Raw genomic sequence first — 16015 nt, forward strand, 5'->3', positions numbered from 1 at the left:
TCTTTATTGACTTGCAAGTTCTTTTAAGGCTCCATACACACTGGACTTTAAAATAACATTATAAAAACGGCAGTAGCTTTGCAGGGAGTCTTTCAACATTTTTTAACATTTTTGCAATAGTGTTTATTAGCATTTTTTAGCGTTTTTCTGCATTAGCTTTTTTTAGCGTTTTTATTTTTTTAAAGAAAATTGTTTTATTTTTTTTCAATGGATCAAAAACGTTAAAAAATGCTGGCGAGCCATGTTTTTGAGCATTTATCAACATTTATCAGCGTTTATGCGCATTTAACATTTTTAAGCGTTTTTTGTGGTCAGAAAAACAGCTCCTGAACGCGAATTTTAGGGCAATCACACAACAGCCCATAAACTCCACTGCAAAAAAAATGCCCAAATTCCCAAAAACGGACGTAATAACATCTTAATATATGATTGTATTTTAAATATTTTCAAAGAAATTAAATCATCTCATGCCAGTATGGGGTTCTCCTTGATTTCCAGCAGAAACAGATTGAGATTCAAGAGGTGCTTGTCGAAAAACAGGCAGAAAAAAAAACACAGATGCCAGAGTGTATGGAGTATCCAGGGTCTTGAGATAGAGTGAGAGGTACCAGGAAGATATTGACAGCTGACGAGACTGCCAACCTGATGGGGCAGCCAGTGTAAGTGCTTCCCCCAGTTGTCAGATAAGGGAGATCCTCTGCGTTGCATGCTTACACATTTGTCTGGGTAACTTTCTTGGCAAGTTGATAACAGGTGTTGGTGACTCTGCTAAATGTCTGTCTGACTGGCACTGCAGTGGTTTCCATCAATTTCCTTCACAGTTTTAATAAATAAATTGCAAGCTGGAAATCAAATGTCAATGATAGCAGATGGTCAATGTGTTTGCCAACATTTGCATAAAGCACTTGGAAGAGAGCGAAGTAGTCTATAGTATCCAACCGACAGCACCATGTACTGAGGGCAGTGACCAGGAGTATATAATGTATGCCATACAAAGTTCAGGTCTGTTGTGTGTCATTTAGAGCATTCCATACCAAATAAAGTATTTTATAATATGTAACATATACAGTAGCTCATTATTCAGAGTGAAGTGGTCCATAGCATGAAATATTGAAAACAGCGTACAGAGTAGAGCAATACATAAGAGTAGAGCAATAGTACAGAACAATAGCTCCTTCCATAGATACAGAGAACAAATGAGTATAGCCATACAGAAACAGGAAGTTTGCTACCAGGTAAAAAAAAAAAGAAAAAAAAAAGATAGCTTGGCACCAAACCCAAGGAGTGGGCAGCACAGTGGTGTAGTGGTTAGCACTTTCACCTAGCAGCAATAGGGTTGCTGGTTCAAATCCTGACCACGACACTATCTGCCTGGAGTTTGCATGTTCTCCCTGTGCCTGCGTGGGTTTCCTCCAGGTACTCCGGTTTCCTCCCACACTCCAAAGACATGCTGGTAGGTTAATTAGACCTTGTCTAAAAAAAGTTGGCCTTAATATGTGTATGTGTATGTCAATGTTGTATGTGTTTGTCAGCATGTCAGGACCCTACAGGGTAAAAGGACCACACAAAAAGCTGCAGATGGTGGCAAAAAAACACCCTGAGGCAATTCAGTTTGCATAGGTAGTGCTATACAAGTCACTCACAAAAAGGAGTGGTAAGCTGCTGTGTAAACAACTGCTTTTGAGTTTGTATATGCTTTCAAGTGAATGTAAAGTCTGTTTTTTTTTGTTTTGTTTTTTAAATAACAAACATGTTATACTTACCTGCTTTGTGCAGTGGTTTTGCACAGAGCAGCCCAGATCCTCCTCTTCTCGAGTCCCTCGCTGGCACTCCTCCCTCCTCCCTCCTGCCGGGTGCCTCCACAGCAAGCTGCTTGCAATGGGGGCACCTGAGCAGGTGTGTTCCCAATAAGCGGCTCCATGTGTCCAATTCACTCACGGAGCCATTGCGTGGCCCCCACCCCCCTGTCCCCTGATTGGCTCACAGGATGTGATTGACAGCAACGGGAGCCAGTGACTCCCACTGCTGCCAAAAGCCAATAGGGAGTGCGAGCCCTGGGAGAGGCAAGGCTGTCGTGGACATCACTGGATCGAGAGGGGGCTCAGGTTAGCATTAAGGGAGGCTAGGGGTGCTGCTGCACACAGAGGTTTTTTACCTTCATATAATGCATGAAGGTAAAAAAACTTGTGCCTTTACAGCCACTGTAAGGCTAGGCTTAGAATTTATTGGGGTTGTTTCAAGATCCAGGATACCAGTATGGATGCTGCAGCTCTCCCACATTGGCTGTAAAACTGAGAAAATTTGAGCTCACCCCTGGGAAGGGGACGTACTTGGCCAGCTCCGAATCTTAGCCATTCTTTGAAAGGCAGCGCCATCCGGCAATCAGGCAGCTGAGTGCATATTGACAATTGTATGTGGATCCTTTTTGATCCTGGCATGGCTTGGTCCTGTCAGCTGATAGTGGACAATGGCCGCAGAGAACAGCCGAGAGTGGCCGAAAGCCACAGAGAAAGGCCGAGATGACACTAACAAGGCTGCAAATGACACTGACAAGGCTGCAAATGACACTGACAAGGCTGCATGACAAGGCTGCAAATGACACTGACAAGGCTGCATGACAAGGCTGCAAAACACTGACAAGGCTGCATATGACACTGACAAGGCTGAAAATGACAATGACAAGACTGCATGACAAGGCTGCAAATGACACTGATAAGGCTGCAAATGACACTGACAAGGGTGCAATGATGGACAAGCCTGCAGACAGACACTGATGAAGCTGCATTGATGGGCATTTAAATGTAAGGTTTTTTTCCTTAAACTTCCCTCCTAAAAGTTTTTTTCCTTAAAATTCCCCCCTAAACTTGGGGTGCGTGTTATACGCTGGCACGTGTTATATGCTGATAAATACGTTAGTTCTCTTAATTGAGACAAGTGCACACTATAGAGGAATATGCTTTGTTCATATTTCATGTCTGAGGTTTACAGCCACTTTAAGATGAATTGCAGGTCGATTTTATTGCATAGTTAAACTAGGGGGGAAAACAGCGGGACTTTAAATGAAGCATACAACATAAATGGGCACAAATATGCCATCTTGGACCAATGTAAGTAAACATATATTATACATATGAGACTTCTATGGAAGTAGGAAATTGCTACTGTGTCCTGTGCTGAGTGACTGCCTTGCTCCATAGTAACTACAGAGGGACACTCATTCAGCACGACTGACATTTACAGAACACCTTCCATTCTATTTCAATAGAAAGTCTTAGGACATGACTAGCTTCCAGTTATTAACATAAAATGACAAAGCAGAGCTTCTATTTCTTTAACCATGTGTTTGAGCAGTGTTCAAATCTAGTTTGCAGCTGATAATGAGATTGGTTAGCACAGTACAGACAGAGTTATTTATGGCAAACAAAGCTCCCCAGCCCCCTCATAAATAAAGAGAACTAACAGATTTTTGCTTGCTGGGGTTTCCAGAACAGGGCATCTAACAATGGAAATCTGCAATTTATTTTCAAGTTATGCTATGTGAATGGGGGCACATGACAAATATAAAGCAAGTTCTATTCCAATTTATCTTCAAAAAATTGAAATTCACTTTGAAGTGGAACTTTACTCTCTAAATCAACATTTTACTTTTTTTTTGTTCTTACCATTGATAAATAGATAGGAAGGTATATTATTTTTTACTTGTTTTAAACTTTTTTTCACAGTTACTTCTTGATTTTTGGCTTAAAGCGGGAGTCCGCCGTTTTTTTTTTTTAAAAGCCAGCAGCTACAAATACTGCAGCTGCTGACTTTTAAAATAATGACACTTACCCGCCCAGCGCGCCCGCGATGTCGGCACCCGAAGCCGATCTCTCGATCGTCTCTCCGGTGCTGCCGCCGCCATCTTGGGTATGGGAATCAGGAAGTGGAGCCTTTCGGCTTCATTTCCTGGTTCCCTACTGCGCATGCGCAAGTCGCGCTGCGCAATAAGGATGGTCCCCGCTGTCTCTGGGATCCGTGTGTTTCCCAGCAGGCAGCGGGGGACCTTCGGAAAGGGGCATGGATTCTGCGGAAAGGGGCGTAGCTTCTGCAGAATCTACGCCGGAAGTGGGTGCAGATACCTGTACTGTACAGGTACCTGCACCCCCCTCCCCTCTGAAAGGTGCCAATTGTGGCGCCGGAGGGGGGGAGGGTTCCAATGAGCGGAAGGTCCACTTTAGGGTGGACCTCCGCTTTAAGCCAAAATGATGCCATACATCCCATTGGCATTTTTTTCATTCATTGGGGAGAGGGGATTTCTCTGCTAAGCACATCCTCTTGCCTGCATGCTTGAGTTACAGGCAGATGGATTCCACAAAGTAAATGCTGCATGAATCATCTGTCCTTATGCAAGATGTTCACGACCTAAAATGCTAGGGGGTGTTTTTAAAAGTTATTTCTCAGCAAAATAAAGCATGGTGGGAGGGAGAGTTTGTTCTGAATATTAAAAATAAATTAAATAGTGTTTTTAGTTTGTGGTGCTCAGATACAGTTAAGTTCAACTTAAAGGTTAGGTCATAAAAACCCTACTTGTAAGCAGTTTTGTAAAATTTTACTTTAATGTCCCCTTAAAAGCATTGGTTTTGAAACTTTGCTTTTCCGTCCCCCATTTATATTATATAGGATTGTAAGTGACCTTACAGATAACATGTTTTAGTTCCTATTTGAATTTGGTATGTGTCTAAAGCAGCCTTTCTCAACCCTTTCAACACAGAGGAACCCTTGAAATAGTTCACCAGTCTCGGGGGAACCCCTGCTAAAAAATCTACAACTCATGGTACAGTAGTGTGATGGTCAGTGGGAAGAATTAGCGCCTTACAGATAGCTAAAAAGATCAATGGTGTCAGTGGGAACTTATCAAGAGGCAGAAATGGCCCAATGCTGAAGGAACCCCTAGCAACCTCTGGAGGAACCCTAGGGTTCCACTGAACCCTGGTCTAAAGTTTGAGATTATTGTCACCCAATATGGCCAATTTCAGATGGATTAGCAGACCAGTGTGTAGCAACAGACCACCAAGGCGGGTCATAGATGGTGCAAATTTCTTTCCTGCAACCTGTGGTTGCGCAATTTCCCCATTAACACAGATAGTGCTGACAGGGGAATCCCTCCTGCTGAGACATTGTATTCTCTTGCGGGGGGAGCAGGGAAGCCGTCCCCACCGAGAGAAGACCGTAGTTATCACTAGTGGCTATAGCAACCGCTACTGATAATCGCTAAGTAAATCTGGCAGGCAGGTCGTACCCAAATTGACCAATCAACTTGCTACGTTCAGCCTACCCATACATGGTTCGAATCTCGGTCTTTTTCTGCTGAAGTGGCCAAAATTCTAATTATCTATGCGGCCTAAAGATACCAACCATTCTAATGTAACTAGAACACAGCCATGGATATTTTTGATTCACCAAGAGCTGGTGTCAGAAGTGTCTAACTACTCTACCTCCTTCATAAGGATAAACATGTATGCTTTCCTTTGTGTCTAACTGATAAGCATGTTGATTTGTTGGCCTTTATTTGCTGTCATTCATGTGGGTAAGTGGAGGAATCAGACAGGCATTTTATCTTATCTTTTATGTCCGATAAGCAGTGTCAGCTCTGATAGTTGTACATTCAGCTAATACCTGCTAAACAACTCCTCAATTGAGGGACTGTAAAGCCTGGTTCACACTAGTGCTATGCGAGAACCCTGGGAATGCAGTGCAGGTTCCCGCATCGCACCTGAATCGCACAGTGATTCACACTGAGATCTGCGAACTGCTGCCGGTGTCAATGTAAAATTAACGACACCACCAGATCGGATCGCAGTGTGAACTGTGAGATAGTGCAGGATTCCGATCTCATAGGTGTAAACACCCATACGATCCAATTCCAGTGCGGATCAAAAAAAAAAGGGTCCTGCACCATTTTGATGCGAATGTGATTTCAGTCATACAATTTGTATTGCTGAAATCACATTGCACAGACATCGCATGTGATCTGCACAGCAATGCAATGTCTGACATCGCACTAGTGTGAACCGGGCCTAAAACACGCTGTAATCATGTAAATCTCACAATTCTTCAGACCGTTTAAAAGCTGAATTCTGGAGAGATATAAAAACACACAATAATGCAACTCTGTAATTATAAATAAATACAATCACATGTATTTTTGAGTGCAACCTTTGTATGTTCCTAATTTGTCTTGGTAAAAGCTTCCTGCATTTCCTGTGCAGCAAAGCATATACTGGGAGAAAGAGAAGCAGCACGAGGAGCCAATTAGTTGTGCTGCGGTGCTCATGTGCTAACCCGGGACATGCAGAAGATGGAGAGAGCAGAGAGATGAGCTCATTATTGTGCTGCTTCTCCTTCCACTGTCTAGTCACAGTCTGGGGGAAAGGACAAGACCTGTAAGGGTGACTTAAATGCAGCACAGAAAGTAAACAGGTTTCTTTCTCTGCCAGACAGGGTCATCCTGTATGACAGAAGACTGTAAACCTCAGAACTTGTTGAATAGAAATGCAAATCTTCTATGTATTTCATTTGTACTTATTTTTTTGAAGAACAACACAATGGGGTTTATTTACGAAAGGCAAATCTACTTTGCACTGCAAGTGCACTTTGAAGTGCATTCGCTCTAAATCTAAGGGGTAGATCTGAAATGAGTGGAAGCTCTGCTGATTTTATCATCCAATCATGTGCAAGCTAAAATGCTGTTTTTTATTTTCCTTGCATGTCCCCCTCGGATCTACAGCGACTTTACTTTCAAATGCACTTTCAGTGCAAAGTGGATTTTCCTTTAGTAAATAACCCCCATTATGTATTTTATCTACGTACTTAGATTAGTCTAAAGTCAACAATAAGTGTACTAAACTATCACTACCTTATATGAATATAAGTGAAACAGTAAATCAGCATCTTATGTCTTTTACACATCTTTACACATACGGTAAGTCAACAATATTCCATATTTTGCACTTTTGCATGTTTTTTTGTCCCAAAAATTGCCATAAGAATTAGAGTATGAAAAAAAAACCACAAGAAAAGTGTCTGGTGTTCTGAAAAAGAATAAGAGGAAAATCTTAAATTTTTTAACTCTATTTACAAAATATTTTTTAGCTAGATGATTTGGCCTTTGTTTTTTAGCTTATAGAGGGCATTGTGGCTGGAGAGCTGTCATCCAGCCAGAAAATGCTCAATAAAACGCTCATGCCTCACATTATCAGTCATTCCAATTGATGTCTAATGCCGCGTGCCTGCGATCAGACTATCCCGCCGGACTTTGCAGCGGAGGTCTGCCAGACTTTCTGAACGAGCAGACCTGCCCACACATGCCCACACACCACCGGACTTTTCCGGATTGTCCGCCGGACTATGGCGGGAGTCCGCCGGACTTTTGAAATGAATGGACTTGCCCACACACGGAGTAAAGTCCGGTCATTTTGAACGTGGCTCCAGGTAGACGGAACTAGCGAAGGAAGTCAATGTCGCCGCCTCCATTGGCGAGATTGACACCCTGCGAGCCCCGTCACCTAGTATGGATTTAAAGGAGAACCCCAAGGTCCATAGCAGACCCTTATCTGAGCACGCGGCCCGGCCAGTCAGGAAAGAGGGTGGGGACGAGCGAGCGTCCTGAGCCTTACCAGGCTCCATGTGTGGGCAAGTCCGTTCATTTCAAAAGTCCGGTGGACTAGCACACAGACGGGTGGACAATTTTGAGTCAAGACTTCTTTCTAAGTCCGCCAGACTTTTGGGAACAAAAAATCCGCCGGAGCCCACACACGGGCGGATTGTCCGCCGGACCAAGTTCACCAGATAATCCGATCGTGTGTACGCAACATGAGGGGCAAAAAACATTCCAATCTGCCCGAAAAGAAACTTGTGTACTTTTTTGGGCAACAAGCTTTTTGCTACAGGTGATAAAATGCACACATGAGAATAGGGGACATTAAAATGAATGAACCTAATGTGGGCACAATGTGGGCCTGCCATCATGGGCTAGCGGCTGCAGCTCTCAGTTGTATATGCCTATCTAATTAATTAGTATATTAGTTAATTAGTATAGGTGTGTTGGGGCTATTGCCCCTTTAATTGGAAGTAGCTTACCTGTACAGGTATTTTTATTGGTGGGTTGCCCATGACATGCCTTTCCAGGAATTTTCCCCAGCCTGGATGAAGGGTATATAAAGCAGCCTTCCTGTGGGATTTGTGCAGTTTGGCAGCCACAGGGCGGCTATCACCCACCCACACACCTTCCCTTGTCATAGGTACTGTTATATGGTTTGTCACCCTTGAATTCAAGGGGGGACTTGTTAAAGTGATTGTAAAGTCTTGTTTTTTTTCCTATAAAAATAACAAATATGTCATACTTACCTGCTCTGTTGCAGTGGATTTGCACAGAGCAGCCCAAATCCTCCTCTTGTCGGGTCCCTCTTCTGTGATCCTGGCCCCTCCTTCCTGTTCAGTGCCTCCACAGCAAGCAGCTTGCTATGAGGACACCCAAGTTAAATCACAGCTCCCAGTACCCATTCAGACACGGAGTCCTGACCCAGCCTAGCCCCCTCTTTCCCCTGATTGGCTAGCTGACTTTGACAGCAGCCGGAGCCAATGGCGCCACTACTGTGTCTCAGCCAATCAGGAAGAATATCGGGTGACTTCTTTGCCATATTTTGGTCTGTTATTTCATTTAAGGGTAGATTAATATCTGTAAGCGTGCAGCCTGCAATCCCATGAGATTTGGCTTGGTGAGCATCTTGGAGCTTCCAGCTCGAGTTAGAGCCGGTTCACACAGGGGCAGCATGACTTGCAGCACGACTGCTTTAGGCGACCTGCACACGACTTCAGCGGCGGCTTGCAAAATGACTTCTGTATAGAAGTCAATGCATGTCGCCCGAAGTCGCCCCAAAAGTAATACAGGAAGCTTTTCCTAAGTCAGAGTGACTTGAGTCGTTCCTATTAGAACGGTTCCATAGTACAGAACGGAACTTGACCTGTCAGGCGGCTAAGTAGCCTGACAAGTTGCCCCAGTGTGAACCAAGTCTTACAAAACACTCAGGTGTGAATGGGGCCTAGTGAAAACCAGTGAAGAAATTGGCTACTCTACTCTATAAATAGATAAAGTTGTCAGAAATTATATTTCATATGATAAAACTAATATAATAGAAGGTAATGATTCATCAAGCTGCAGTAACACAGAAAGCATCTTAAAGCAGAAATAAACCCTTCAATATATCACTCCTGTAATACTGGTATGCAAAGGTGACTTACAATAACATTGAAATATCTGTTTTGGGTTTTACAAAAAAAAAATAATGGGTAATTTACTACTTTTGTATGCCCTAAAATTAACTTTAGTGCATTTTCTAATGAAATTTTACCTTTGTGTTAATATCATGTGACATAAATATTTGGCACTTCCACTATTTTATTCAGTGATGGCAAACCTTGGCACCCCAGATGTTTTGGAACTACATTTCTCATGATGCTCAACTACACTGCAGTGTGCATGAGCATCATGGGAAATGTAGTTCCAAATTATCTGGGGTGCCCAGGTTCGCTATTGCTGCTCTAGGGTGTCTACTTTCAGAAAAATGTTTTGGGGGGTTATGTAATCTTCAGGCCTAAAATTAAACATGTGTGCAAATTTATTTATTTTTTTTAAATGCAAAAACGGCTCTGGCAGTGAAATAGTTAAAACACATTTAAGTGAGTCTCTTCCAATTCTCAGAGGAATACAAGACTTATTCCTGAGCCCCCCGTCACGACGAAAATTAAGGTGTAGGGCCGCGGGCACCGCTGGAGCCCCATACCCTCTCCCCTTTTCCTCTCCTATCTATCCTATTGTCTCTTCCCCCCTCCTATTGATCACTTCTGTCTCTTATGCCGCGTACACACGATCAAACAAGCGGGTGGAAAAGTCCGGCAAACTCAAGTCCGCCAAACAATCCCCCCGTGTGTAGCCTCCGGCATACTTTTTTGACCCGAAAGTACGGCGGACTTAGAATGTAGTTTTACACTCCAATCTTCCCGCCGGACTCGCATTTCGGCAGACAATCCGGCCGTGTGTATTCCAGTCCGCCGTACTTTTGAAATGAACGGACTTTTCCCGCCCGGAGAAAAGTCCGCTCATTTCGAGCGGGTCTCCAGGTAGGCGGGGCCCGCGAAGGAGACGTCGCTGGCCCCGCCGCCTGGTATGGACTTAAAGGGGAACCCCAACGCCAAAAAAAATCAGCGTGGGGGTCCCCCCAAAGTCCACAACAGACCCTTGTCCGAGCCCGCTACCCGGCCTGCCAGGAAAGGAGGAGCGAGCGATTCACATTCGCATTCACATTCACATAGGGTGGGGGGCCGGGATCTGGGGGCCCCCTTATTAAAGGGGGCTCCCGGATTCCGATAAGCCCCCCGCCCGCAGACCCCGACAACCAACGGCCAGGGTTGTCGGGAAGAGGCCCTTGTCCTCGCGGCCCCCCCTTCCCCAAGGCACCCCCCCATGTTGAGGGCACGCGGCCTGGTACGGCTCAGGAGGGGGGGTGTGCTCGCTCGCCCCTCCTTTCCTGGCCGGCCGGGTAGCGTGCTCGGACAAGGGTCTGTTGTGGACTTTGGGGGGACCCCAGGCCGATTTTTCTCGGCGTTGGGGTTCCCCTTTAAGTCCATACCAGGCGGCGGGGCCAGCGACGTCTCCTTCGCGGGCCCCACCTACCTGTAGACACGCTCGAAATGAGCGGACTTTCCTCCGCGTGTGTGGGCGAGTCCGTTCATTTCAAAAGTAGGGCGGGTAGTACGGCGGACTTAGTACGCCGTATTAGCCCGCTGAAAAAGTGCCGTGTGTGGGCGAGTAGCCCGTTCGGAAAGTCCGACGGACAGTCTGGCGGAAAGTCCGCCAGACTAAGTACGTCGGACAGACGGCTACGTGTGTACACGGCTTTACTCTTTCCCCCTCTGATTGCTTAATCTATCCACATATAGTATAAATAAATAAAAAACTACGGACTGCCAGAACTAGCATAGAACTGTTCACGCTGTTCCTTTACTGATAAATGCGATCTACACGTGGTCTAGGGATTTAAGCCAGCTCTTCAGGGAGCACTGCCCTCACAGGAGTGGCGTCGACCAGAGACATTGTGTAGGGCCTCAAAGGCAACGTGTAGTATAATTACAATAATTACAATGAAAGGTAATTTTTGAAACGCTGTATTGGTATTGCAAATATTTGCCTTGTAAACAATCATTTCTGTTCGGTACTAGAAAAAGCAGGATTTTATGTTGATAACTTTGTATTCCTGTATGTTCTGTAGTCCTTAAATAAAAATGTAAAAAAAAAAAAAAAACATTTAAGTGATTTTTTTTTTCATGATTATTTAACTGAATAAATGTGTCTATATCTACCAAAAATATAGCTTTACTAAGAGCCGGTTCACACAGGGGCGACACGACTTCCAGGACGACTTTGTAAGGCAACTTGGAGACGACTTGAACACGACTTAGACACGACCTGGGGCGACTTACAACACAACTTTAAGTCGCCCCAGGCCAGGCGACTTTTGCCATGGCCAATCAGAGAATGAGCTCTGAAGGGGGAACTCCACGCCAAATTGAAAAGAAAATTGGCGTGGGTTCCCCCTCCGAGAGCATACCAGGCCCTTAGGTCTGGTATGGATTCTAAGGGGAACCCCTACGCCGAAAAAACGGCGTGGGGGTCCCCCCCAGATCCATACCAGACCCCTATCCGAGCACGCTATCCGGCTGGCCAGGAAAGGGTGTGGGCCCGCGTGCCTTCAACATGGGGGGGTGCCTTGGGGGGGTGCCTTGGGGGGGTGCCTTCGGGGGTCTTCTCACCGGACTCCTCCGCTATCTTCTGCTAGCTCTTTTGCTAGTGGAGGAGCCCGGCTTTCTTCTTCGCCGCCGCCCTCTTCTTCCGACTTCGGGGGTCTTGTCCCCCTCTTCGGTTCTTCTTGCCGGGCCACCGCGCCTTCTTCTAGCTCTTTTACAGGCGGTGGCCTGGTCTTCTGTCGCCGCTGTCGCCATCTTCTGTTCTTCTCTTCTTCTCTTCAGATGTTGCCTCGTTGCTGCCTCCGCTCACAGTGGCAAGGACGCGGCGCGCGGCGACATATATAGGGACATCACAGGATGATGTCCCCACCCATTATGATGTCACAGTCCCAGAGGATGCTCCAGAGACTGGAGTATCTGTACATAGGATGACAATAAGCCGTACGTTCCATAGAGTTGGACTTTATGGCAGAGTGGCCAGAAGAAAGCCATTACTTTCAGCAAAAAACTAAATGTCATGTTTTGAGTTTGCAAAAAAGGCATGTGGGAGACTCCCAAAATGTATGGACGAAGGTGCTCTGGTCTAATGAGACTAAAATTGAACTTTTTAGCCATCAAAGAAAACGCTATGTCTGGCGCAAACCCAACACATCACCCAAAGGACATCATCCCCACAGTGAAACATGGTGTTGGCAGCATCATGCTGTGGGGATGTTTTCAGCAGTCAGGGCTGGGAAACTGGTCAGAGTTGAGGGAAAGATGGATGGTGCTAAATACAGGGATATTTTTGAGCAAAACCTGTTCACCTTTCAGCAGGATAATGACCCCAAACACACTGCTAAAGCAACACTTGAGTGGTTTAAGGGAAAACATGTAAATGTGTTGGAATGGCCTAGTCAAAGCCCAGACCTCAATCCAATAGAACATCTGTGGTCAGACATAAAGATTGCTGTTCATGAGCGCAAACCATCCAACCTGAAGGAGCTGGAGCAGTTTTGCAAGGAGGAATGGGCAAAAATCCCAGTGGTAAAATGTGGCAAGCTCATAGAGACTTATCCAAAGCAACTTAGAGCTGTGATGGCCACAAAAGGTGGCACTAGAAAGTATTGACTATAGGAGGGTGAATAGTTATGCACATTGACTTTTTCAGCTATTTGTCCTATTTGTTGTTTGCTTCATAATAAAAAAAAAAAAAACATCTTCAAAGTTGTGGTCATGTTCTGTAAATGAAATTATGCAAATCCTCAAACAATCCATGTTAATTCCAGGTTGTGAGGCAACAAAACGCGAAAAATGCCAAGGGGGTGAATACTTTTGCAAGGCACTGTATCTCTTATATGTTGATGTCACTTCAGAAATATCAAACATTTGAAAAAGCGCATCAAATAGAGAGGCTGAGGGGTTATGTCATTCATTTATTGTCATAAGGCTGTACGTTCTGGTACATCCATTACCCAGTAGATGTGTCATTTAGGGCTTAGGATCTAGTGAACTGGAATAAGTTCATAGCATGCTGTCAGCAGAAATGTAAACAATGAGGTCTGAAATACAGCTTGCTGAACTATTGTATTAAACAAGATCTGCTCCATTGGGAGGACCAAGTGAGATAACTGTATGAAAAGCCTCAGCCAACCCAGAATGCAAGTGAGGAGCATCATCATCTGCAGATCCATGTCTTTTTGGTGATATTTATTCCTAAAGTTTTGACTACATATACATTAAAGTAGATACACAGATTAAGTGCAAAGTGATTTCTATGCACAAGCTTTGTAATAAATATATATATATATATATTTTTTAATGGAACTTAAGGCAACCTTTTTCTTTGTTTTGTACAGTCTACAGTCCATGTCTCTTTTTCTACTGCTGTTTTTTGTCCAGTTGAGGTAGATTTTCTTCATCATCAGGACATAAAATAAAGGGCAATTTTTTCACTGTGGTCATATGTAATACCTAAAATGTTTTTATAGTAAAATTTGTAAGGGCTAGAACCTCTGTCAGGTTTTAATTGCAGACTGATGTTCCTATTGGGGAGATTTATCCTCACTTTTCCAATATGTTTTAAAACCAAAAGAAAGTATTTTGCCACTTAAGCAGATAGCAAGAATAACTTGCCATGCATTTCTGGCAGTGTTGAATTGTAAGTCTGTTAAAGTGGTTGTAAATTCTGTTACACCAGATTTACCTACAGGTAAGCCTATAACAAGGCTTACCTATAGGTACCTTAAATATCTCCTAAACTTGCACAGTTGAGGAGATATTCAGTATATGCGCTGCTGCTGACGTCTTTGACTCATGCACACTAAAGAAACAGGCCGATGGTGCCGTTTATTCCGGACTCGTGATGTGACCAGCGGCTCATGCGTGGGAGTGACATAATTGTGGCTTCAGCCAATCACAGTGCCAGAGCCGCAAACCCCGAAGTAACTCCATTGGAAGATATCTGCTATGTACTCGGAGTGCCGACGCCGATTCAGGGCATCGTTCTGAGGTAAGTATTTCATAATGAGCTAGTATGCGATGCAGGGTTTGTTTTTCTCAAAAGGTTTTTCTTTAACTTGCTGCACATTTTCACTGGCAAGTTGTACACTTAAAGAGCACTTAAAGCACATGTTCTAGTGGATACTTTTGGAATTTGTAGCAAATTTGTGTTGAGAGTCTCTAGCATGAGCAAAGTTTCCAAGGTGAGTCTACAGCAAAAGCTATGCAAGTCACAATGTCACGAGGGCCATATGCCTGAGGTGAGACCTAAGTAGTGGGGAGGCCTCCCTTGCGCCTCAAGTCCTTGAAGCCTCTGAAGATGGAGACAGACTTGGTGGACACCTAGTGGCATTGGTGCCAGGGGTGCGGAGCACCGTGCAAGCCTTAGTCCGAGATCCGAGTTGAGGTCCAGTCCAGTTAGGCAACAAAGTATAAACAGGTTAATTAGAAGAAGAATGGTCGAGATCCAAGCCGAGGTTGGTTCCAATCTGGCAGCTGAGTACAAAAGGGGCAAAGAAGTAGAATGGTCAAGGTACAAATCCGAGGTCCATGGCAAGCAGCAAACAAGAGTAGTTAAATAGATTTAATAGTTTCCAGATCACAACAAGTTCAGACAGATTACACACTAGCACAGGAACAAGGGGGGACTGAAGATAATCCAGAAATTTGGCAGTGTCTGGGCTGGGCTTATATAGTGAAGTTTGAGGTCATTTCCTGTGCACCTTCTGGGCATTTCCCAGACTTTTTCAATCGGGTTGAGGTCACTTTCTGTGCGTCTCCTGGGCATTTTTCTGGCTTTTTCCATCAGGTCTTCTGCGCAGCTGCGAGTTCGTGCAGTAAGGTGTCTTTGGCGCATGCTCAGTTGGCACAGATTTCCTCTTGCGGCAACGTGCCATTGGTGCATGCGTAGTAAGCCCTGGTCTCTTACACACAGTGACCCCTGTGGTGGGATCACTACTGCACAACATAACTGAATAAGAACTTGCAGCAGACTTGCAGAATGTTTGCAAAGAAAGTTGATCTGGAGCATAAGTGTGGGCAGCCTATTGCATTAAGGTGTGCACTCTAAAGCTCAAACGCACATGGGTGTGTGTGTCTACATATATGGTCCTGGCACATTGATCTCCCAGCTGTCACACAAACTGATAATGCTAATGCGTACTAGGTGATTAGGGTGTGTCCAGGCACACCCGGCAAACCCTGTGTGCACGCCTATGATCTGGAGTCATGCAATGCGGACTTGCTGCAATTATGCAACAAATTGCGAAGCTTGGCAAGTCTAGCTAATAGCTTAGCAGCTCAATTGCTTGCTATATGGGTACTTGTGTATTAATGTGAGTTAAAAATATACTGTATATAGTGTTAATTTTAATTTGCATTTATTATACTTCACGTGACATTGACTGTGTGTTTTTCCTGTCTTTTTCAGGCAAGTCTTGTGGAAAATGCCTTTAAAGCAGAAAGAGGATTTTTGGTTTACGCATCCCAGCACCAGCAGCCCTCAGAGGTAAGCAAAAGTGATATGCTAAAATGTGGGAGAGTTTTCAGTGTCCAGAGACTTTATGTCTGTTACAGGCTGCTTAGTGGCAAAATATAATTTATGACATCTTTGTGTACACACGGGCAAACAGGGATGGACAGACGCAGACAGTGGCAAGAGACAGAGTATCGATGTAGCTGGGATGAGAGGTGGTTTTGGATCATTGCAGCCTCTCAACCTGTACAAAACAATAACAGGCTGACAGGAGCCACA

The 16015-nt window shown here is 44.5% G+C and overlaps 1 protein-coding gene across 1 annotated transcript in view; it reads left to right on the forward strand.

Moving 5' to 3' along the window:
• The window catches only part of CAP2 (cyclase associated actin cytoskeleton regulatory protein 2), a 225345-nt gene that overhangs the window by 75690 nt on the left and 133640 nt on the right, over window positions 1-16015 (forward strand). The window contains exon 4 of the mRNA XM_077492238.1: window positions 15692-15769. Coding sequence (XP_077348364.1) covers window positions 15692-15769 — 78 coding nt within the window. The remainder of the gene's footprint in view (window positions 1-15691; window positions 15770-16015) is intronic.

The sequence above is a fragment of the Lithobates pipiens genome, unplaced genomic scaffold, assembly GCF_037356315.1.
Source record: "Lithobates pipiens isolate NorthernLeopardFrog02 unplaced genomic scaffold, aLitPip1_a1.2 Scaffold_19, whole genome shotgun sequence".
Classification (NCBI taxonomy): Eukaryota; Metazoa; Chordata; class Amphibia; order Anura; family Ranidae; genus Lithobates; species Lithobates pipiens.